Source organism: Equus caballus, chromosome 17 (genome assembly GCF_041296265.1).
Source record: "Equus caballus isolate H_3958 breed thoroughbred chromosome 17, TB-T2T, whole genome shotgun sequence".
NCBI lineage: Eukaryota > Metazoa > Chordata > Mammalia > Perissodactyla > Equidae > Equus > Equus caballus.
In genome coordinates, this window is record NC_091700.1 from 99,913,023 (window position 1) to 99,939,329 (window position 26,307).

The 26,307-nt window shown below is 41.8% G+C and overlaps 1 protein-coding gene across 1 annotated transcript in view; it reads right to left on the reverse strand.

The window, feature by feature from the left end:
• The window catches only part of TUBGCP3 (tubulin gamma complex component 3), an 83,981-nt gene that overhangs the window by 19,450 nt on the left and 38,224 nt on the right, over nucleotides 1-26,307 (reverse strand). The window contains exons 12-17 of the mRNA XM_023621859.2: nucleotides 17,129-17,239; nucleotides 16,680-16,788; nucleotides 12,747-12,936; nucleotides 10,549-10,684; nucleotides 9,393-9,461; nucleotides 5,638-5,773 (exon numbers count right to left, since the gene is read on the reverse strand). Coding sequence (XP_023477627.1) covers nucleotides 5,638-5,773; nucleotides 9,393-9,461; nucleotides 10,549-10,684; nucleotides 12,747-12,936; nucleotides 16,680-16,788; nucleotides 17,129-17,239 — 751 coding nt within the window. The remainder of the gene's footprint in view (nucleotides 1-5,637; nucleotides 5,774-9,392; nucleotides 9,462-10,548; nucleotides 10,685-12,746; nucleotides 12,937-16,679; nucleotides 16,789-17,128; nucleotides 17,240-26,307) is intronic.

The following is a 26,307-nucleotide window of genomic DNA, read 5'->3' on the forward strand; positions in this document are numbered from 1 at the left end:
TCAGAGAAACTACCTTCTCCCAGTGCTCTGCCCACCTTTCTGGTTGTTCCTCCTCATCTGCTTTAGGAGGTTGTTCCACTTCCCTTTGCTCCAAGACCTTTTCTCTTCTCCCTCTATTTCTAGGCAAACCTCATCGATGCCACAGCTTCAAACATCACCTAAGCTAACGACGTCTAAGCCTTATCTCTAGTTCAGATCTGTCTTGGCCTTCAGATCAAGTGGACCAGATGCATTGCATATTTCCTTAAAAACATCTCAAATCAATGTGTCTGAAACGGAAGCATGACCCCTAAACGTGCTCCTCCTCCACTGCTCCCCGGCCTGGTGAACGACACCACCATCCACCAGCTCCTCAAGTCAGAGACCCAGGCTTCCACCCTAACTCCATTCCTCCTCATCTACGCATACTCAATCACCAGTCCTGCTCCCAGGTGTCTCAAATCCACCCTCTCCCCAGCCTCACGGCTGCTGTGCTCACCAAGGCCAATGGCATCCCTCACACAAGATTACAACTGACAGTCTCTATTCTCCAATCTCACCCCTCAGATCCATTTTGCTCAATGATGCCAGAGGGGCTTTCAGAAACACAATACTCAGCATATCACTCCTCTCCCACTGCCATGTAGTCAAACTGACCCACACAAAACCTCAAGACCTGGTCCCTGCTTCGCTTTCTAGCCTCATCCGCTCACCCTATTTCCAAATATGCTATTCTGAGAAGACCCCTGCCCCACCCCCTACTCCCACACTCTTCCCTTGATCAACATGCTCATCTCTAGATGCCAACCTGGATGTCACTGCCTCTGGGAAGCCTTCTTTGTCCTACCCACGTCTGTCAGGTGTCTCCTTCTCATGTTCCTACAGCACCTGGTCTTTCTCATATCAAACAGCTTATCACGGTGTATTTTAAGTTCTTGTTAAAATGTCTATCTTGCCCTAATAGGCAACGAACTTCTTGATGACAGGGACCTTGTCCGTCATATCCATCACTGGATACCAAGAACAGGCAGCACAAAGTAGGCCCTTAATAATTATTTATTGAACGAGTGATCTCAATCCTCAAAATGAAAGTAGATAGTCTGCACTCACCTATGCCTTAACTAGTTAAATTCACGTCCTTTTCAAAATGTTCCCATGACCAAGGCAAATTTAGCAACAATGTTAAGATACATGTTCTTTTCTTTTATAGTCTTAAAGCAATACCAAATAACATATTTTCTCTCTAGAACAATCATCTTTTCTTGTGCCTAAAATGAGGATAGAGGACCGTGTCTTTAATGGCATTCTTGTAAAATAAAGCCTCTGAGAGTGAAGAGACCTACGGCTGCTGCTATGAGGACACTGACTGTTGACAGGCGCCTGACAGAATAATCCACATAATGAATGTGAATCCCTCTAACACCACAAGTCTTTCTCTTCCCATGTGAGAAACCAGTCAACAGCGATATGCTTTAAGCATTGCAGACCTCTAACTGCCTGGTTAAGGCTCCTACAACAGACTAGGACCCAATTCATAAGCAGAGCAAATTCACAAGGTACAGTACGGTCCTTTAATTCCTAAAAAATACAACTTACACCTGAAACACCGCTTGAATCTCTTTACCCAGCACCTTGAAAATACATTTAAAACATAAGTACTTATGTTTTTATGGTTGACCCTCAAATAACTGTTATTTGTGGATCAGCCCGGCATCTGTGCTGACAAGTAATCCTAAGAACCCCAAAAGCAAAGCAACATTTGCACTGAGGTCCAACAAATATATAAATACAGTTCCTCTCCCACTTGGTCAACTTAACAGTGGACAGTTTTATATACAATATCAAAAACGATCATTCTTGCCTTTAGCATATTTAGGCTCTAAGTGTTGGATTCATTTGTAATTCTTTACTGCCCTCTAAGGGCTGTTGAAAGAACTTCAAGGTTGATTTAAAAACACAAAGGTCTCTTACAGGCTTGACCATGTGGTTTAGGCATTTTCAGCCAGAAGCTCTGCTCATCTGGAGATGCACCATAAATAGTGCTGAGTGTCGTCAAAAATTATAAAAGCTTCTTTCTCTAAAATAGTTTCTTTACAATTCCAAACTCCCCTCCTTCAACCTGTACTTAGAACTGATGCTATGTTTAAAAGTGACTTTGTCAAAGCGCGCATCTGATTTATTTCTCAAGACCAAGGACTCACGGACGCTGATGAGAACCGGGAGTTTTCACAGCTCCTGCGGAAGGTCTCATCACTGCTCAGCTCCTCCTGCAACTCTATCACCAGGCAGGGGGTCATGACGACTCTCCCGAGGCTGCACTGGTCTTTACACAGATTCCATCCTGACCACCCAGGAGGGAATGCTGTCACCATGCCCAGCCCAGACAAGGAAACTGAGGCAGAGGATCAGGAACCCCACTGAGGCCAGACAGCTGCTGCTGGCGAAGTGGAACTAACCAGGCAACACAGCCCGGCATCTGTGCTGACAGCTAACCACTCAGCCTGAAGTCTGGCAGAGAAAACTTTTCATAAATGTGTTAACTACTGAGGACTGCTCACTCGTCCATATATACAAAAATGAAGTGCACAAGAAGAAACTTTTTAAGAGAAAAATGTCTACTCATCTTTTAAGTTATCATTTCACTAAGTCTACAACAGTCAATTGTAAGATGAATCGTTATCATAATAATCACCAAGAAAGAAAAACATCTGCCAATTAAACTGGCAAAATGCCCTAAGAGTCCTGTGGGGACACCTCACCTGTAAGGGAGTGGACCACCTCTCCTGCCTCAACCACATTCAATTTTATTTCTAATAAGGACCAAAAAGGAGATTATTTCAACACCACTCTTATGGGGAGGGGAACCTCCATTCACCCCCTCCTCCCAATACACAAAGGCTGAGAAAGAATACAAGCTCATTTACTTGTATTTCTCTATTTCTTTTTGTTAAATGTTATTTCAAATACAAATTCAGTTGCCACTAATAGCGATACTTTTTAGAGTAATTAAATCTAACAAAAAATATTCCATACCACTGGAAAGAAACTTTTGCACCATTTTAGTATCAACAATTATTTGTTGTCCAGATGAGTAGCAAATAGATAAAAATACATACAAATGTCTTAGGAGACCGTTATCAAAACCCCTTGTCCTAAGCAAATCATTTTCGAGAATAACTATTAATTGCAAACAACTTATTTTGGTGAACACTATTAAAATGACATCTGGGGTGACAATTATTGATGCTATACACACTGTGCATTTGTGAAGAACTCCAAAGGTTGAGAGGAGCACTTTATGGAATCTTTCTACATGTTTGACTCAGATTTACGGTTGGTGGGACATTTCTAACTTTGCTATGATAACAAAACTAACTAGCTGGTTGATTTCTGCTCATTAAGTTGCCTGGCCATCAACAACTTTACAACACTTCCTTACAAACTGAAGGTAAGAACACTATACTCCAACAGAAACATGGGCAAAAAAACAATTTCCTGAAAAAAATAAATAAATGGCAAAAAAAAAAAAAAGTGTTTACATTCAGCAATATAAAAGCATTGAAAACATTAAAATGAACTTCTATTTTCACCTATCAAATTGACAATTTGTTTGAAGGCACTACCCAATGTTAGCCAAAACACCAGTAATGCAGACAACTTTCAAGCAAGCGAGAGCTGTGCTCACGGGTATGTAAACTAAACCAGCACAACCTTCCTGAAAGGTAATCTGACAATACGCACCAACTAGTTAAAATATAAATACCAAGTATTAGTAAGTATAAAGTGAAACTAAAATTCAGACCTGTTAGCCCAGCAATTCCATTTCCAATTCATCTATTCTAAAGAAATATTCAGAGGCACATAAATATATATTTACAAAAACCTTACAGCATTATTTGCTAGTGGAAAAAGTTAAAAAAAGAACTACATGCACGTCCAACCAAAGAAAAAAGATAAAATGGTACGTACACAAGGCAATAGCATGCTATTAAAAATACTTTAGAAGTTTTAATAAAAAGGGAAAAGGATCAGTGAAAAAAGATGAAACTAAACTCCACATAATAGGATCAGTTATGTTAAAGTTACTAATTTCACAAAAAATATATTTTCCCATGCATAGAAAACTGATCAAACAAATGAGTTATCCTCAAGTAGAAAACAAAACTCAATGCTGTTTCTTCAAGACAAGAGAAAAGCAAATTCACATAGACATTGCTAAGCTGATGTTCACATCAGAAAATGTTTCACGGCCAACTATACTTAAAATTGTTAGGAAGCTCAGATTTCCAAGGGCTAAAAATAAAAAAAATACAGATGTTTATTGTGAAAAGAGAAGAGCGACACAATGACAAAGTATTTGCAACAGAGTGAACGGACCTAAATCAGACAGTAAGAAAGATGCTGGCACAGAGACTGACAGCTAGGACTGCTCCACTCACTCACATTACGAAGGCTGCTGGGGCAGGAGCACCACAGGGAAACCGAGAACTCACAGGTGCAAGCCAGGAAACCAGGCAGTGGCCCTCGACTACACAAGAAAGACTCATGACAGAATGGGAAAGAGAGACAGACACAGGGCCAGAAGGCAGGGTGAGCTTCTCTCAGGGACCAACGATTCCTGCCTTCCTGCCTCCCTTCAACAGGCAGCCCACATTCACCAGAAAGCAGAGGCTGAAGGCAGTATGCTCTGTCCACACCACTACAGTATCTGAACAAAACATTCCCTCTCACTTCCTTCTCAGCCATTTCAGGGGTTCCCTGCTGTTAACTTTCTATAAGTCCAGGAGCACAAGATACCACGACCCAGCTGAAAAGACCTGCTGGGAGCACCAAAAGCACGGACGCCCAGTGAAACTGCTCATTCCACGTGTCAAACGCGCCAGTGCCCACCATGCCCCGCCTGCTGGGCGTCATCATTCTGGAGCTCTGGGAGCTGCTCCAGGATCAGCCTCGACCTGGCACACAAGTAGAGGTCACATACGCCTTTCTTCAAACGACCGTTCCTTTTCTAATAATTACTCCACCAATCAAAGGATCAAGCGTACAACAGCTTAGTTCTTCTTTAGAGACATATTTGTTGAAATACTTTCTCAAAGGTTTTGACCAAATCAATTTCAATATAAAGATTTCAAAAGTATTCATAATTGAAGTCATTCAATATTTATAACATTAAAATAAACCTGTCTGGCCTGAGAATTTTTCTATAGCTTTTAACTGTAAAATAATATTATAAAATATTTCCATGTCTTAGTTTATTAACCAAAACAAAACATTAAAGCAATTCCCAAACAGACTTTCATTAAAACATTAAGTGAATTTTAAATGAGCCAGATTAAACAGCTGTCGTTCCTTAAAACTTAATTTTTCTAAAAAATTACAGTACATATATGAACACTAGAGTGAAAAACAAATGTGATTCTAAAAGAAATTTCACGGTCTAAAAAAATCTAACTTGACTCAATTTTTTTTCTGATTTGCACAGAAGTCAAGATAAGCAGTATTTTAAATGAGACTTTTCACAAAAGCCAAATCCAAAAGCACATCATGAATCACTTTTCAGTTCGAAGACTTGAAGCACATTTCATTCCCTGTGAAGCTGCTGCGAGCACCCGCCAGGCGGGGACGCAGCTCACCCGGCCCGCCTTTGGACGGGTTTACCTGGCATGTTTCTCAGGAGCTTCGCGTTGCACATATGGCCCTTTCGGATGTCAGTAAGGATGTATTCCATCCGCTTAGCCCTCCAAAGGAAGTTAAACACTCTTAGGTAGTGGCTCATGCACTCTCGAGTGAACACCTGAAAAGAACAGCAGAAGACAGTGACAGCACTCTGTGACATGAGCAGCCTCCCAGTGTACGTCTCAATCTTTTTTCCAAACAAAAAGGCCAGAAAATACACAATCAATTCCAATAAATTCTAAGCAGTATGTAAGCAACAAATATAATCTGGTACATCTTAGGAAAGTACACTGTGTCACAACAACTAGGCTGACTATTTACGTCCAAGCAGCAGGGCCAGTAAACTCACAATAAGAGCAGTAGATATTGTTACACTCATTTTACAGACAGGGAAACGGGCCTGTGGGCACACAGCCAGTAAACAGGCATCGGGACTCTGAACCCCAGACTAGACCTAGTCTAAAACGTAGGCTCTTAACCTCAACTCCAATGTGCAGCAATGTTTTCTACCCCAACCCCCTGGGGAGAAGTGAATCTCATGGAAGGCGGGCCTAGAAGCTCCAGTCTAAAAAGAGGTCCCCAGGTTATTTTAACAGTGCTTGTTGCTCCTGAAGACCAACTCATGCAAACGGACAGCTTCACAAGCAGGGAGGACGAGCCGCGTGGGCAGCGACTGCCTTCCATGCCTCCCTCCCTCCCACGGTGGCCAGGTTTAACACAAAAAAATACAGGACGCCCAGTTAAATGTGAATGTCAGATAAACCACGAATTATTTTCTAAAATTATAAGTACAAAGGTAACAGGGTTTTCTGCAGACTGTAGCCAAACACATTTGTGACACAACATTGGCACATTTTCATCCTTTTCTAGATGCCTCGAGCAGAGAGCCATCTGCGTGTCTCCAGTGTTCACCTCACAGTGCAGAGAACTGGAAGCAGCCGATGGGAACAGAGCCTGCGCCCCCTCAGCAGGGCTGGACGGGGTACCCAGAAGACCTGCTCTGCTCTTGCAGAGCTGGCTCTCACCCCTGCGCCCTGCCTGTCCACATTCTTAGGCCTTCGCTCACATTACTCTCACAGTGCCCCACGCCCTATTCACCCTTCTCTCCTGCCCAAATCAACTGTCACTTTCCATACTTTCCCTGTCTCAGCAGTCTCCCTCTTCTTCAGACACTTAGGACGTTCACGCTTGATGCTTACAATCTTAGCACTCAACTGGAGGCTGCTTTACCTTGCTTCTTATTTCGTACACTCTTGGCACTGCTCACCTGTTACAAGGACTATCTGTTTGTTCTTCTGTGTGCCTTTTTGTGCCAGTATTTGGTAGGTGCTCAATAGTAACTGGCGATTACATGTCTAAACAAAAGTGGTTAGGAGTGGCTTTGAAGGGACTCCGAAATCAACTATGAATGTTTCAGAGATTATCCATTTTGCTGTGCTGCCCACATTATTAACATTCTTGCTATTATAGAAATAAAGGATACCAGATTAAATAATTTTACAAATAAATTCAAGGATTTTTTGCTAAACATATGATATCTTATTGGGGTTCTTGAGTACCAAGCTGCCAGAGAACATTTAACACGACCTGATCTACAAAAATAGAGTTTAATCACAATTCTTTAGAAACATAAACTGTTTAAGAGAAAGACATGCATACTTCACTGTATTTATATAGGGAAAGCATCCTCCACATTTTAGTTTTGCTATGTATATGGTCTTTCAGTTCATCACTCACTGGAGAATAAAGTTCAGAGAAATACTAAACAAACAAGCTTCTGATACCTCATCTAACACTGAGATCAGTGATAGATACAAATGGATTTTATCCTGCCCATTGTCAAAATGAGAAGATTAATGATAATCTTTCCATATCTTTCTTCAAAGAATTAGTAAGAAGTTAAAGTGATACTATATTATATAAGGTACAATTATTTAACTATGTACCCATTATAATTAAATTCTGTATAAAAATGACAATCTCAATGAGAATACAAAGGGAACAGAGATAAAAGGGTAAATTAAACAGGGAAAAAGCAGAAAAATCCATAAAATTTGACTCAAAGTTATTTTTAAAGTCCTCTTTTTATCTTTCTAGTAACTTCTGTATACAGCATGAAATTTCATCTCTGATAACTAAAAGTTATTTCAATTTCTAAAATTAGTCCGAATACCTGTAGCTGTACAATATGGCTACAGATAGAGCCATTTAGCTGAAAATATACCAACCCAGGATATAAGCTAAGGCTGGAACGACCAAGACCAGGTGTACAGGAGATCTCTTCTCATACGATCTCCCTGGCAGATCCTGCTTGTCAATTATGAGACCCTTGTCTCCTTCCCAATTCAGCCTCTCAGACTGTACCATCAACCCACTGGAGTGGGCATACAAACTGACAGCTATTAGCCATTGACAGGGATCTAGCCTAAATTTCCTTTTTAAAATAAATCTACGATACAAACTTTTGACTCTTTCTACTAGAGCTTTAAAAGAAATCAAACAATTTTAAAAACGTAACATTGCACAATCACTTGTTTATGCACAAGGATGAGTGCTGGCTCAGACACGCCCAGGAAGATCTGCAGTGTCACAAGAAGTGATCGTGCGCAGAGACCGTGCCCACGCTCAAGGCACTCACACTCTGTGACAGAAGTAATACGTAACTACCAACATAACAAGGTAGAAAATATGGAAGTTCCTAATTTAAATAACTTGTTAAAATATCTTGTTTTGTACATTATAATCATTTAAAACTGTTTAGGATATAAGTCAAGATGAAAAGCTAAGTTGCATATGACAATTAGAGAATAGTTATGCCTTTAAAATGTGGTAGTTTTGATCGGGTAAAGTTTAAACATTGGGAATTTATGTGTAAAAAAACCTGCACCAGTAGCTACCATTTCACAGCAGACATGACAGAGCCATCTGTCCAGAGCAAAGCTGTTAACCCAGAAGTGAAGAGAGCAGAGGACTGCCGTGGCGCAGGCTCCCTAGCGGGGATGTGCCTCACACCTCGAGAGGCAGCAGGAGCCGTGGAGTCAGTCCTACTAGAACCGCTAAGGAAGAATTTTAGAGCCAAATTACATTACTTCAGAACAAAATATTTCTCCCAATAATTAAAAGAAATGCATGCCCTTGAATACTTCAGATATAAAAATGACTGAAGTAAGTTCAAAGAGGCATCTTGGTCAAGGAGAACTCAGGTCTAAATAAAGAAAAAATGAGCACGTGAGAAGGGCACTTGAACTGCAGACACATAAAGACAACTTGTATGATCTGGCAACTGTTAACTGAAATAGCATGTTTGTTTCAAACATGGTAAAACCACTATGAACAAAGTACAGCTATTTTCTCACCATCTTAAATGAATACTAAATATCAAATTTTATCCAAGTAGTAAAAATACGATTCCCCTAAAATACACTTTATAGTTCCTTTCAAATTATCCTAAATTAGATGCTAGCATCTAAGAATAATGAAACAAAATGAATAATCCATTTACTAAGTACATGCTGAAACTTATGATAGAACAAATGATATTTTTAAGATTCTTAGAATAATCGAGCATTTCAGCACTTATTCATGATTATTTAAAACACACATACAATTTTGGCCTGAGAATTCATTCAGTGAGTGTACCCCAGATGCCAAGTGATCATGCTAATTAGAAGTTCTTAGAGAAGAATGTTGCCATCGAAACAGCCATGACTAACACAGAACATCCAGAAGGATCTTACAGTTGCGATCGGTCCGTCAACGTGGTAATCCAGGCTGAAGACATCCCACCCTGTGTCACCTGGAGACACCTAAGAGCGAAACAAACAACTGTAGGACTTCCCACCAGTGTTAAGCTTATTGCTGAAGAATCAGTCTAATCTTCCAAGAAAAGGCAGTAAAATGAAGACCAATTTTTAAAAACCATGCAACAGTTTTGAGTGTTAGCTACATGAGAGCGGAGAACTGCATCTTTGTGCCAGTCTCCACAGCCTCAGCATTTGGAGAATGACAGGCACGTGGTAGGTGCTCTACAAATATTTTGGAATAAATGGCATATTTTTGAATGAAAATTGTAAAAATCCATTTAAAATTCATCACTTTTTTTTTTTTTAAAGATTTTATTTTTTTTCCTTTTTCTCCCCAAAGCCCCCCTGGTACATAGCTGTATTATGTTCTTCATTGTGGGTCCTTCTAGTTGTGGTATGTGGGACGCTGCCTCAACGTGGTTTGATGAGCAGTGCCATGTCCACGCCTAGGATTCGAACCAACGAAACACTGGGCCATCTGCAGCGGAGCGCACGAATGTAACCTCTCGGCCCCGGGGCCAGCCCCAATTCATCACCATTTTTAATGACAAAATTCCACTGCCTTTTATGTTCCAAATCCTTAAAAGTCAGCATTTAGAAAAACCCAACAGTTTCTGCTAATGGCCCTTCACCATAACTAAGCAAACAGTGTATGACGTTTCTGATACTCATGCCTCTAAGAAAAGCCATCTTCCCTCAAACTGAAACTAAACACATCTACTTTAATAAGTATTATTATTACATACCATCTCTGTGATATCAACGTTACACTAACAGAAACTATGGTTTGCTAAGCACCCACAACGTGCTAGCAAGCGCTGTGGCCAGTGTTGCAGACCTCCGCCCACTCGCCCTGTGAGGGCCCCTCTGTAGGTGAGAACTGAGATCCAGTGAGGCTCAGAGGTACAGTGACCTGTCTAGGATCACACCACAGCAGGCAACAGAGCAGAGATTCCAGCTGCCCAGCCGTCCAGTAACGACTCTGACCCAGGAGACTCAACCAGTGCCTTATACAACACGGAAACACTTGAGAGAATGCACAGGGCCCAGGGAAGCCCACGGCCGTGTGCCGAGCCTAGAGGCGCAGTACCTCCAGCAGCCTCACGTCCAGTCGCTTGAGGATCTCAGGGCTGTCAAACTGGGCGTTGGTGGCTCTGACAGCAGTCTCAAGAATTCCAGTCAAGTTGTGTTGATACAAAGTGGTGGCTGGACGGACAAGCTCTGGTCTTAACAGAATTTTTAAAAATAAAAGAAAATGTTATTTGAAGTCTTAACGAGTTTTGTAAAAGCAAGATTATAAAAAGAGTTCAAATTTTAAAAACTAAAAACACAAATGGAACACATACAACATGGTAACAAAAGTTTCACAGAATTAACTATAAATAGGATTTCACTAAGTGTTCTGGGAAGCAAAACATTTCTTTAAAAATCTCAAAAAAATTAATTTTGATTCAGCTTAAATTAGAAATACTTAAATGTGCCATACATGTTAACGAATAAAGTTTTCAAACTTAAAACCAGCCTCTAGTAGCATGAACTATTGCAACTTCCTACACAGACCCAATGGGAGGAGAGGTTTTCATTCAACCAAAACAGCGGGATACGTGGGCGTCACAGCTCTGAAGGTGAAAACCTACGGCAGCATCAGCAAACGCTTCCTGAGGTTTATTAACATCGGGGTTTCTAATATGAAGCGAACCTTTCTGTGACGGAGAGCTGGCCAAGTTAAGAGCACAGCCCATCACTAAGTGTAGGGCTCTACAGCAGGAAAGCAGCAGGCAGGCACAGGTAAACGAGGCCCTGCAGCACCAGCTTCCTCGAACAAATCTGAGGCAACGACCTAGAGACTGACGACGTTCCCCTTTTAAAAGTTAAATCAAGTCTTTGAGAAGAAATAAATTTTTCATTTAATAGCAAGAGTAAGATGCTGTAAATATTAAAACCTAGCATAAGGCAAATGCGTTGTCAGATAAATGATCTGATCTTAATGTCACCATGGACCTGAAATTTCGCTTTAACTTTAAACTGTAAGAAGTGCCCGCTAACCTCCCCCGCTTCACCCTGCACACCTGCACCTGCGGGTCTGTGCGTCCCACATCCTCACATGCACTCCCATTTCAGCCCTGCGACACTTACAGGACGTTTTCCCTTTAAACACTCGTCATCACTCACACTTCCCCATTGACCTCACAACCAGTATTCACTACGGACCCTTTTCTTTACTTAGGCGGCAGAAATGCTACTTCAGTAAGCACAGCATGCTCTGTGACCAAAGCACCTACGTTTATCAGATAATCAACCCTTTCATGAGATAACTGATGGAACACTGCTACCCACGAGCACGTAGAAGGTCAGTTATTGCTATGTGTGTCTCAAAACTAAATTATTTTTCATATTGCAGACTGACTTCTGGTTAGAAGTGGGACTACAGGAGCATGGCCTGAAACAGGGATTCTCAAAGCATAGTCCTCAGACCAGTGCATCAGCTTCAGCTGGGACCCTGTTGAAAGGCACACTCTTGGACTCTACGCCAGACCTGTGAACCAGACTCTGGTCGGCCCAGCGATCCAGTTCAACGAGTTCTCTAGGGGATTCTGATGCACACTGAAGTCTGAGGACCAAAGACGCGAAACAGTCACTTGATTGGCACAGGCAGGACTGAAAGGGAATGCCATTTTAAGTGTCCTGAAGTGAATGTCAAAAAATCATCATTTTCATTCTTGTAAGTCTGAGTGGAAACACTCGTCCCGTGCTGTGGCCCCCACTCGGCACACACTCGCTCGCCAGTGCTGCCTGGGAGCCCCAGATCTCACCCCGAGGGTCTCATGGTCTAGTCTAGAGCCAGGAGAAAGACAGGCTCTGCACAGAGCTGTCTGCGTCTCTATGGAGGGAGGGGAAGGACACACATTTAGTTCTGGAAGGGAAGATGCCATGAGAAATGTCAGGGAACAAAAGGAAGAGTAGTAGTATTTGTTTTCTGGGGTTTTCTTTTCTTTTTTACAAGAAACAATGTAAACTAAAAATATGGAACAAAAAGTTCGTTTTAAAATACACAGTATTCGTAAGGTACACAAGCTTCTCCTTGATAAAGCAGCACAAGCAAAAATAAAGGGACTTTAACATGACAGTGTGATGATTTTATCTTCTCAGATTTTATCTTATCAATATGTTCTATAAGAATTCAATAAGTTTTCCTCTAATGCCATGTATTCTTTTAAACAAAAATTGTAAGACTTTATCATGTTGAACTCTACTATATATTTATAAAAATCAAAACAGTTTTCTTACTTGAGCAAATCCATTAAGTGCCTTATGAAGTCTCCTTGACCGAGAAGCAAGTAGCGCCTCATGGCCTGCATGTGGTCCAGCAAGCTATACTTTTTATTGAGAACGTCCAATAGATATTTGCTGGTCTCAAAATAAGCTGCATCAATTTTCCCCTGAAAGGCATTTTCCAAATCTGTGAATAAATCTGCAGCTGTAAAGAACAAAAGGGAAAAGTACACATACATACATAATTTGTATTTTAACAAAGGAAAAACTAAAGGCACACACGTACAAAAGTCATTGCCAATGCCTGAAAACGGCCCTGGTGAGAGACCAAACAGGCCATACGCATGGTCAGGAAGGCAAACTGGAGTCCTGAGCCCATGAAATGAGAAACACTGATGTCCGGCTAGATTTACAGCAGACGCCTGCGCTGTGACCTAGGGGAGGAACCCCCAACAGCATGTTCAACACTGCACATTTAAGGGTCAAATCACCTTCTACAACATAACTAACTCGAAATCCCACTAAAACACTGTGGTGAACAGTGAAGAGCATAGGGCAGGCCAGTGTTGAGTCGCCTGCATATGCCTACGATACATTTGCAAAACTAGTCTCAAGAATAAACCAAAATGGCACGCGTAATAAGCCTCATGAACTACGAAACTCGGTCTAAGGGTTAGTACTATTATCAAGTGACCACGTGAGAGTGTCAGAGACAAGTCTAGGGAAAGATGTGGAAGTTTCCAGGGACAAGTAATAGAGCAGGCTACACCAATGAAGCAGCATAAACATAAACATAAAAAAAATAAGCGTTTCCAGAGTTTTACATTGAAAAGAAATAGCATGTGGAGATTACAGACATAATAGAGCTTTTTAATGCTAATTTATATCTGTACAGCACAAAACTACTCGTAAAATATATCTAAATACTTGTTTTTATTTGAAAACCAGAATAACATGAGCTAGAAAAGAACCCCACTGTGGAGAAACAATCCAGGATTGAGAAGAGGCAGGGTGCTTGTCCAGGTGACACAGAACCAAGAGGCAGGCTCTTCAGGGTGCAGTCTAAGTGTCCCCACTACATCAGTTACCAATCAGAAGACACTAGGGCTGCCTTCTGTGTGCTCTGCGGAGCAGTCCTGCCGCAACCCCAACCACAGGCGAACAGGGGACACAGTACGTGAACAGGGGACACGGCGTGTGCAATTGAGGAGCGCGCACTGCGCTCTGCAGAGGTGAGGCCTGAAGACGCGGTCCACCCAGGACACCACTCGGGGAGTGGCCCCGTGGCCATATTTTAAGGGGGGCAGGGATGTATATTTCTGTTAATCTAGGTAGTTTTAAAAATGTAAATATTTCCCCCCAGAAATATTTTTACTGTACCATCATTTGAGTCATTAAGGATTTTCATTCCAAAGAAAAGGTTTAATTTCACTGATTTCAGCCTAAAGTGGCCTATCAGAAGACACGCGATCCAGAGCTCCCTCGTGCACTCTTTGCTCCTTACCAGCTTAGGTATACCCTATCCTCCCGTTTGTAAAAATTTACTCTTTATTCTTTAGTCACACTTTTAAATCGTCAAAATTTTTCTACACATAAGAAATATAAATTTGACTTCTTCCATTGCTTTCTGTATATTAACAGTCCTTCAGGGTTTGTATCTTTTATCTTCTCAACCATAAGCTTAATAGCAAAAAAGCCCCTTGTCCTGCAGACTACGGAGTGGGGCGGACGGCAGGCACGGCAGTGGGCACTGTGGCGGCAGTAACTGAACAGCAGAGCAATCTCTGGAGCCCCCTGCCCGCCAGGCATCCACGTGGTGCTGTCAGCCCACGCCTGTGGTCTCCACAGCAGGCGTGCACATGCACCACTGGGCCTCTCGAGTGGGTCCTCTTTTCTACGCACTAAGAAAACGTCCAACGCTATCAAGGCAACACTTCCCCTGGCTGTTCCTCCTTTAGTACCTCTTAAACATAGGTATTTCCCCAAATCTGTACTTGGATCACATCTCTCTCTATTCTGGGAACTAACCTTGGGTCTATGGATCCCTAAAACATCTATGAAAAACTGTGTTAACCGCAGTTGGGGCGAGGAGCAGGAGGGGTGCGAGGGAGCAGCGTCTGACCCTGACAGCTGGAGCTGCCGCTCTGCCGTGGAGCCCCGTCCCTAATCAGCACAGCACTTCCCAAATCGCTATGGTCAGCCTGACCTTGATCTGGATTTCCAGGACATTCTGGAAATCTCCTCTAGTGGGTCCTCTCAGATACTGAAAATCAAACTGGGCCAACAGGTACATGGAAAGATGCTCAACATCATGAATCATCAGGGAAATGCCAATCAGACCACAAACAGATGTCACCTCATACCTGTTATCAAAAAGACAAGAGATGACAAGTGTTGGAGAGGATGTGGAGGGAAATGAACCCCGTGCACTGCTGGTGGGAGTGCAGACTGGTGCAGCCACTACGGAGGTTCCCCAGATAATTAAAAACAGAAATACCATATGACCCCGCAATCCTCCCTCTGGGTATTTATCCAAAGGAATTGAAGTCAGGATCTCAAAGAGATACCTGCACTCCCACGCTCACAGCAGCATTATTCACAATAGCCAAGAGATATGTAAACAACCTAAATGACCATCGACAGATGAATGATTAAGGACGATGTGGTATATGAATACAGTGGAATATTATTTAGCCTTAAAAAAGAAGGTAATTCTGTAATTTGTGACAACATGGATGGACCTGGAGGACATTATGCTAAGTGAAATGAGCCAGACACAAGAAAGACAGATACTGTGTCTAGACGCCACTTACACATGGAATCTAAAATAGTGAAACTCATAAAATGGAGAGCAGAATGGTGGTTGCAGGGGCCACAGTGGGGAGGAAAGGGGGAGGTGAAGGTCAAAGGGCACGAAGTTTCAGTTCTGCAAGATGATTAAGTTCCAGAGCTCTACTGCGTAGCACAGCACCTATAGCCAACAGTACTGCTCTGTGTACTTACAGCACTCTATGCAGCTCGCTCCACTCATTACCACCTTTCCTTACTGACTGACCGATTGCTTATTATTTCATTTTAATGTATATCCTGTCGCCACACCTACATTTTAAGCTCATGAAAGGCAGTCGTGGTGAATTACTCCCTTATAGCTACCACACTGCTCTATGCAAAGTAAACTTGAATGAACCAAGACGACAACATAAATAGTAAATATAACTAAGATTGGAAAGCTATACATGTAAGTCAGGCATACACAAAATACCAAGAAATTACTGAAGTTGGGACAGGCGGCAAAGGAAAAGATGGAAGAGAGGACAGCAGTGAATGAGGAAAAACGACAGAACATTTAATGCAGACAACAACTAATGCAGCATTTTGAATACAATAAATCCATGTAAATCTCTGCTGACTTCTGACTTAGCCTTTGAGTTCCAAAGTATGGCTACCATTAGCTACGTTTTTTTCCTTTATTTTCTTATTCTGGCATACTGTCACTCTATCATAAAATAAAGTAATACAAATTACTAAGAATAGTAAATAGCTACACCTATTCCAACACTTATTGTTTAGCTCTGTATAAAAAAGTGAATTCAAAATTTACATAGTAACAGATTATTTTATATATATTACACTGTGTATTAAGATACTTTGGATGATAATTAAGAAAATCTGTCAGTCCTGTTGAACAAAAAAATACTTCAAGTAATATATATCACCATCACCACCATCATCACCACTATCATGGCCACTGTCACCACCATCACTGTCACCACCATCGCCACCATCACCTTCATGATCATCACCACCATCACCATACCATCACATTATCATCACTGTCACCACCATCGCCACCATCACCTTCATGATCGTCACCACCATCATCATACCATCACATTATCATCACTGTCACCAGCAGCATCACCACCACCACCACCACCATCATCATACCATCCTGGGGTGATTCTGCAGACTTAGTCACAGCTATCATCTTTGTCGTGGGTGCCTGGTCATGACAAACTTGGTGCAGGAAATTTATTGACTTTCCTATCAAAAGGACCTAAAAAAGGGAAAATATCTTAAAGTTACCTTTATATAAAATTAAAATGATTGCTAGTCAAACCACCACAAATATTCATAAGCAACAAATTGACTACTGATTAAAAACCAAGTAACAAGAACATCTGGCATAGTCACAAGGGAATTCTAGGAACTGAAAAGATACGTTATTAACAAACATAGTAATACGTTGATGTATTCAAGTAACATATACTTCACCTCAAGAATGTTAATCCTAAAATACAATAAAATTGTGTTTAATTGAAGATTAGTTTTGTCACACGATCCAGGTAGATATAGCATTAAAATATCAAAATCACACAAATCTCTTCTAACCCTACCTTCCTAGATTGATCCATGGTAATAAACGAAGGAATCATCGATTTCCTTAAAGTATACTTGTCATGCCAGAGTCGATCTGTTTTAACTGTTGGATCCGATGCTACAAAAAACTGAAAGCAAAGAGACATTGAAACATTAAAAAGTGATGTTTACAGCAAAATAGTAGGTAACAGTAACACTAAGTTATTCTAGAAAGCAAAGTTCTCCAGATACAGGGAGACTTAACCATTTATACAATAAAACTTGTTTTAAAAAAGCATGTTGATCTCTCTCTAAATGGAATCATGTATTTCCCAGACTTCTAGAAACAAAGTCTAACAAAAACAATTAAGCTTTTTCTTGAAGACTTACGAGCATTATGAATATTGACGATAGCCTCTGCTGAGTTAACACTGAGGATCTGTTAGGGCTGCCTAATCCATATGGAGCTCTTCTCATCTTAGTAAAAACATGCAGACTTCTAAAGCTGTTTGAATCTTCCATTCATGCCTGCTTCATAGTTTCTCTGTCCTCCTTTCAACTACTCAGCCAGGTCTCCTTCGACCAGTGTGCCCGCCTTCTGCAGGCTCTCTTCCAGAGCCCCCCATGTCTGGAACAGAGATGTCCAAGCTAACGTTCTCTGCTCAGACTGTCAGCTACAGGTAGACTTTGACGTACAAAGGGCCAGCACCAGTCTACCAATGGCCCCACAGGAAGTGACCTCCCGGAGACCCAGCCATGCTCAAAAGCTTCTCCCTTGTCCACTGTGCTTCTCACATTTGCCAACCCCGCTGACCAGCCTGGTCATTGACATCAGGAAGGACAAGTGGTGGTAAGGAGGAAACTAAACTGCTCTTGTTCCCAGTTCACTGGCTATTACAAGGCCATTCTCATTTTCCAGTCATATGTCCCAAAAAACTTGTGCTTTTGTTTCTATAAACTCAGTTTCTAATAGAACTGAGTCAAAGTAATTTTTAATTTTTATAGACAAGGCCATGTTTCCTTTCCAAATAGCTGTGTCAACTGACACTCTCACCAACAGGAGGCTCTATATTCTGCATCCAGGCTCATTTTAGATTTTGCTGATCAGTGAGGTGAAATCACGGTTGCCTGTAGTGCTATTTTACTGACCACATAGGAAGTTGGGCCTATTTTCATAACACTATTGCCATTTCTTCTCCTGTGAATTGTTTTTTCATATCCTTGACCTGTATTTCTATTGATTTTTTCTTTTTCTTATCAATATATAGGCATTCTGTTATATTAGGGATAGTGACCATTTGGGAATCATTATTACAACTTTAATTTTTCCAAGTTAATCATTTGCCACTGTTTATAGTATGTTTCATGTTTCCATTTTGTTCTATTTTTGTGTTACATAGGTAAGTGTCTTCCTTTATGGCTTCTGAGTTTCCTGTCTTCCTAAGATCTTCCTGTTCCTGGATTACAGAAATAGTCTCCATGGTTTCCCTTCAGTATTCCTACTGTGTTATTTTTATCACCTAGCTCTTTCATCCCTCTAGACTGTATCTTGGGGGAGAGTATGATGTAGGGATCTAGGTTTCCTTCTGGGCAGCATTTTCTCTTTATCGGTCAGTCCAGCACCTTTTACTTAATTCACCCTGCTTTCCTCTGAGCTAGGATGCCTCATCAGAAACTATCATTATAATTAATTCTATCAACAGATTAAAAGGGGGAAAATTTGAATATATCAAGAGATGCTGAGGAGGCACTTAATAATGTCTTTATTTAGCATCCTCCAATGGTGACCATTATTTTGTTTTATCGTCATGAACACAGATTTAAGTGCATCTGGTGTTTCAATCCATTACAGTTATTATCCTCACAGGTGCTCCATGTTTCCCTTTCTAGGATGATGCGAGCCTCTTCAAGCTGGTTCCTGAGTCCTTTAGTAGTCTTCCTTGCTTTCGGATTTGGAAGATGCTCTAGGCTCACCTTGTTCATTTCTCCCCCAAACCTAGAATCAGCCACTTCTCCAAGGAGCCCTGGTTTCTTTTAGGGAGAAATAGCATTTGGACCATAACCTCAGTACCTCACAGAATTAAGTTAGAAGCTGGATGGTTTAAGACTCAGTACTTGCTATGTTACACATGGCAGCTTGGTTCCCCAGGTGGACTGTAAAATTCATTTAAGACATAACATACCTAAAATGCCTTTTTAGGATTCTTACATAAATTCCAAATCGCCAATAGGTGAACCACACACAACCTGACTAGGAAGATGTGTCTGTCTACAGATACAAAATGGATTTAAAGAATTTTTAAAGTATTTTTAGCAAATATATAGCAATACAAAATTAATGGTTTCCTAGCAAAATGTAAATAACCAAAATTAACCCATGGAGAGAGAGAGGAGTCCAAAAAGAGCAGTATCTTTAGAAGATAGCAGAAATGTAAAATGCTATTATTAAGGCACAGATCCTACTGAAGTTTTAAAAAAAGATGTCATTCTCATGTTATTTTTTTTTTTTTTTCAAAGATTGGCACCTGGGCTAACAACTGTTGCCAATCTTGGGTTTTTTTTTTCTGCTTTATCTCCCCAAACCCTCTCTGTACACAGTTGTATATCTTAGTTGCAGGTCCTTCTAGTTGTGGGATGTGGGACGCCGCCTCAACGTGGCCTGATGAGCGGTGCCATGTCCGCACCCAGGATCCGAACCCTGGGCCGCTGCAGCAGAGCACGCGAACTTAACCACTCGGCCACAGAGCCGGCCCCTCATGTTATTTAAAGTATTCTAGACCAAAGAATGCCCTAGTTCATTTTATGAATCTATTAAAACACTAGTAAAACGTGATAAAAATAATATCCAAAATGGAAAGCATGGGCCAGTTTCATTTGTGAACATAAAGAAATTCTGAACAAAATATTATCCTTGCATTACTAGATTAAAATATTTTTGGTCAGGGTATATTACACTTCCAATATACTACTAAATGTCTAACAACAAGGACTGTATAAAAAATGATAAATTATTATCATGTAGTCATTAAAAATAAAGTTTGGTCTTAACTATCACAAACCCTTCTGAGAATCTGATGAAAAGTACAGATCTTCTTCCTAGGAAAAAATGCACATATCCACAAAATACAGTTTGTATGTACTATTCAGGAGTTTCAGAGATCACATTTTAAAAAGCCTTTGTATAGAAGAATAGTATTTAATGGCATAAAATTATTTTCATTATTTATTAAGTAAAAAATAGTAAAACCAGGGGCTGGCCCCATGGCCGAGTGGTTAAGTTCATGTCCTCCGCTTCGGCGGCCCAGGATTTCACCGGTTCAGATCCCAGGCTCGGACGTGGCACCGAGGCCATGCGGAGGTGGCGTCCCACATAGCATAACCAGAGGAACCCACAACTAGAATATGCAACTGTGTGCTGGGGATCTTTGGGGAGAAGAAGAAAAAAAAAGAAGATTGGCAACAGTCGTTAGCTCAGGTGCCAATCTAAAAAAAAAAAAACAGTAAAACTAAAGGTTACAAAATACTACGCATGGTAAACACACAGAAATAAACAAAAATACACTGTAAAAAAGGGACATACAAAAATACTAACAGAGGTTATCTGTTCATGATGGGATTACTAATAAATTTCAATTTTCTCCTGTGTTTATATGCTCAAAGATTTTTTAATTGCACAAATATTTTTAAATCATAAAAAAACACTGTTCAAAAGAATTGCATAATTCTAGCCAAGAAGTGAACACACAGTACCAGTAAGTTTTTAGTAACATCATTTTCCCAGGACAACTAACTAAAAAAGATTTTTTTTTTCCTGTTCACAGAAATCCACTCTGAAGGGTAAATATTTAAGCAAAGAAAATTTTTAATGATGTCAAGGCCTTATATTTGATCCTATAAGTCAGGGCTAGATGGCATCAATTAAGTACAGCTAATCTCCTCTATAAGTAGGTATCTGAGTAAATGACACCATTTTTATGACCATGAAGATGAGATTGCTACATTTATTTTCAACTCAAATTTCTTTTTTTTTTTTTTTTTTTTTTTTTTTTTTTAAGATTTTATTTTTTCCTTTTTCTCCCCAAAGCCCCCGGGTACATAGTTGTGTATTCTTCGTTGTGGGTTCTTCTAGTTGTGGCATGTGGGACGCTGCCTCAGCGTGGTCTGACGAGCAGTGCCATGTCCGCGCCCAGGATTCGAACCAACGAAACACTGGGCCGCCTGCAGCGGAGCGCGCGAACTTAACCACTCGGCCACGGGGCCAGCCCCTCAACTCAAATTTCTTATCTTTAGGTACCAATTTAAATGACTAAGTATTTATTGATCTTTATTTTTTAGACTTTTTTGATTTACATTCCCTTTCTAATTTAAACACATGATGAATGACGGCTTTGAGGGATAATCAGAGCTGCCATTATGAGGCTATCATCACCTGACCACAGACTTCAACCACCCCGAGAGAAACAGAATCGTTACAGGCCCACCAGGAGGAATGTAAAAGGTTACCCAGCACCATGCTTGACTGCTCTGCAGCCTGCCATTCAACAGATTAGATTAATTGCATATAAATTGTATTTATCTGTTATTCACTTAAACAGAAGAGCCAGTTTCCACAGACAACACACTAATTTATCCTGATAGTTGGAGTGCAGCTGGATTTTTAACAGTATGAACAATAAGAAAATTTAATTTAAAAGATAAAACCTCAGACGATTCCATCATCTTTAGAAGCTCTGAAAGCACCCCTTCAGCTGAGGGCAAAGTGCCATGCAATTACCCTTCCAGCACACATCCAGCAGCAAACACCGAGAGGCACAGGCACACCACAGAACAGAACTAATCCTCCGAAAAATACAGTTACAGAGGGAAAAAATCAAGGTCAGAATATAATTGCAATATGCTTTTATTTCATTGGTGCACTTTTCACTCAAGTTTCTTTAATTTTCACCATTATGTCAAACACAGAAAGAACTGAGGGAAGAAATAAAACACAATTGTACCGTGTCTCTCATTAACTGCTGGACAAACGCCAAGGCCTCCCTATTAAGAACAGACATGAAGAGGGTGATTTTCTGAGCAAGCAGCTGAGTTTCTAAGAACCAGATCCATCCACACAGACCACAAAAGACCCCAGCTTCAGCCTGTCAACAGGCAAACAGCCACCAAGAGTCCCGCCGCCGGCCACACCCCGAGAAGCCCACCTGCAGGGTGACAAGGACACTGACAAGGCAAATTGATACATTACAGTATTTCAGGGGTAGGGCAAAGAAGTGCCAAACAAGAGGATATTTACATGGTAAAGTTTAAATTTCAATAATTCTTAGCAAAAGCATAAAAGCAACAAAAGAACAAGTCCGAATGGATCCACAGAGAGAAATATTCCAAAAATCAGGTACCACATCATCTCTAAGTAGTCCACTGACCTTCCAATTCAAGGATGGAGATTTTGAGAGAATTATTAGAGTTCTTAAGAAAACATCTGGAGCAAGTCTGAAAATTCTCAAATTTTGAAAGAGAGTTTATTTTGAACTTTTCCCTTCTTTTCCTTTTCCTAGCTGAAGGCCCTGTCCTTTACAGCTCTGACAAGTTTATCCTAAAGGCAAAAAAAATAAACTAACTGAGCTATCTCGTTCTTACCCAAAACATACTGGCAGAATTTGTTGACCTCACTCAGTTTGCAGGGGAGAGAATCCATATGAGCTACTAAAAGGCCTAACGTTACAGTTTCTCTAAATAGTAATAACAAAATGAAAAAACGTGGTTTTCTTTTACAGTGAGATAGGAACCAGCCTGAGGAGACAGGGCTGTCGACAAGGCCCCTGGCCTAACAAGATAAGGCCCCTAACCAATCAGCAAGCTAGGAGCATCAGATAGAGACCACCAAGATCCACATCCCGCAGCCTCAGGACTTCTCCTGGCTCCCGCATGCACCCTGGCACCCAGGAGTCCACTGAAGGTGACCCTACCTCCACTAGCACAGTAAAAATCACACCCAGGGGTGGAGAGCTAGCGTGCTAATGATACATGCAACATACGTGGTGACATGCTACATGACAGCGCAGGCCCAAGAAAAACCCCACCTCCACAGGCCATGACAAGGCCCGTCTCCCCAGCCTCTGCCTAATGAAAGCCCCCCAGTCCTGCTCCCTGACAAGCCGGTCACTTGCCCCTTTCCTTTCCACACCGGCTCCTTTGTGCCTTCCTTGTGCACAAGCTAATAAACTTTTACTTTCTACTCCCATTTGTGGTCTCTCGATTTCCATCGTGGGGGACAAACAAGAACCCAACATGCTGGTAACAAAAGTACTACTTTCTAAGAGTCAAAAAATACCTGGAAACTTCTCCCCAAATGTTGAAAGTACTCTCTATGCTAATCATCCAGGATATCTGCGAATTCTCAGGGCCCTCTGTTTTTGCCTGTCACTGCATTTCAGCGGAACACAAGATAAGCAAAACACAAGTTGGATACCAGTCCCGGCACCACTGGGCTAAAGGATCCGATCTTAGAACCGTAAAAAGGAAAAGCCCAGGGGCGGACCCAGAGCAGTTTTTAATGATGCCACCTTAGAAACAGCAAAGCTCAAAGGGCACCTGGCAGTTTTCCTTTCAGATAAAAGGAATAAAAACTCATCCTAGGGGATGCAAATCAGTCAAACCCAGAGGCAGCTAAGGGGGGCACTGAGCAAGGCTGAGAAGCAGGAGAAGGAGAGAAAAGCCTTTCCTGGGAACCAGGTAAACGTGGGGCATTTGAAGGAGCTTCCTGGAAGGACGACAGAGCCACTTCACACATCCAGTGAGCTCTCAACAGCCAGCAACAGACGGAGAACCCCCTGCAATCAGGAAGGGCCTGATGCAGGGGAGGTGCTGGGGAGGGCAGGCTGGGTCACAGGGAAAGGTCAAAGCACAAGGACGGAGAAGGGAGGTGCTGGGGAGGGCAGGCTGGGTCACAGGGAAAGGTCAAAGCACAAGGACAGACGAGGGAGGTGCTGAGGAGGGCAGGCTGGGTCACAGGGAAAGGTCAAAGCACAAGGACAGAGGAGGGAGGTGCTGAGGAGGGCAGGCTGGGTCACAGGGAAAGGTCAAAGCACAAGGACGGAGAAGGGAGGTGCTGGGGAGGGCAGGCTGGGTCACAGGGAAAGGTCAAAGCACAAGGACAGACGAGGGAGGTGCTGAGGAGGGCAGGCTGGGTCACAGGGAAAGGTCAAAGCACAAGGACAGACGAGGGAGGTGCTGGGGAGGGCAGGCTGGGTCACAGGGAAAGGTCAAAGCAGCAGCACAGACAGAGGAAAGAGGGTTCCTGTTCCCGTGCCTGACCCGCATTCCTCTGATCCCAAGGCAGGAGAAGGCGAGATGCACACACACATCCACGCCGGGCTGACTCCACAGAAAACCAGCTCCCATCAACATGTCAGGACAGTCAGAGTTTTCTGGAAGGTTTTGTTCTGACTGGGGGTTTCTTGACCTGGGGTCCACGGACACAGAATGCCATGGTTCGGAGAACACCTGTGGACTTGGAAGGGAAGGTAATTGCACCTTTGTTTGCACTTTATCTGAAATTTAGCTCTTCCTTCGATTCTAAATGCAAATAACAAACCACAGCACCTGCGACTTTGTCGCCATAAGAAATCCCATATTTTCACATCACATGTTAAGTTGGTGCACAGATCTTGACACAGCCATGGATCCTTCTTATTGAATGTGTTGATAAAACCACATCTATTACCATATCACTAATTTACTATTAAGTTTGGAAACACTCCATAAAGGAAATCTGAAGGGCTCTTTACTACTGATTTTATCTAGTATGCGGTGTTTTCTATTCTTAATTGACTATTAAAGTTTTTTTCCTCACAGGAAAACTCCCAAGAAACGATTCTACAAAGGAGAGTGGGTGTGGAATAAGGAGGCGCTCTGAATTTATCTCGTTTGTCATCCCCAACCTTCAAGACAAACTCTGCTGACATCCCCCTCGCATCCGCTGGCACTGCAGGGAGTCAGAGGGTGGGCATCCCAGGTGTCCTCAAGCGCTGCTGCACGTCAGAAACACGTGGAGCCTCAGGAATGCTCACGCCCACGTCCAGCCCAGGTTCAAACTCCCTGTGAGGTTCGCAAGCACAGCCCAAGGGACGTGCAGACTGAGAACCACCGGGCTCGACTCAGGCCTGGTGAAGGCGTGGTGGAGAGCAAGGACCTCCTCACGCCGGCAGAAAGGCGGGAGCGGACTCAGCAAAGGAACCAGGGAGAAAGTTAAATCTTAGGGGCCCAATGTAGCTGGCACTCCACATAATATAAAAGTCACCATTTTAAAGTGGCAATTCAGCGGTTTTCAGTATCGTTGACATTGTGGTTGTGCAACCATCACCACTATCTAATCCCAGAACATTTCCATCACTCAAAGAGAAACTCCATTAAGCAGTGACCTCCCCATCCCTGTCTCCCTGCAACCCGACAACAACAATCCACTTTCCGTCTCTATGAATTTGCCTATTCTGCACACTTCATATAAATGAAATCATACAATATGTAACCTGTTGTGTCTGGCTTATTTCACTGAGCAGGATGTTTTCAAGATGCATCCATGTTGCCGCATGTGTCAGAATTTCATTTCTTTTTAAGGCTGAGCACTATTCCCTTGTATAGATGGAGCACATTTTGCTTATCCATTCATCAGCTGCTGGACATTGGTGGTTTCCACTTGTGACTACTATGGTTGTGAATAATGCTGCTATGAATACTCATAGACCAGTTTTTAGAAGCATGCCTGCTTCCATTTCTCTTGGATATACACCTAGAGCCGCTGGGTCTAGGTTACAATTTTGTGAGGAACTGGCAAACTGTTTTCCTCAGTGGCTATACCCTTCTACACCCCTACCAGCAATGCCTGAGGGTTTCAACTTCTCCAAATCCTCATCAACACCTGTTATGTCCTGGTTTGTTTTTGCTTTTTAATGCCATCCCAATAAGTGTGATATGGTATCTAACTCAGCTTTTGATTTACATTCCCCTGATGACTAATGATGATAAGAATCTTTTCCTGTGCTTATTGGCCATTTGTGTATCTTCTCTGGAAAAAGTCTACTCAAGTACTTTGTCTGTTCTTTAATTGGGTTGTTTATCTTTTTGCTGTTGAGTTGTGATATTTCTTTATATATTCTGGATACTAGACCTTTACCACATCTATGACTTGCCAATATTTTCTCCCATTCTGTGGGTTGTCTTT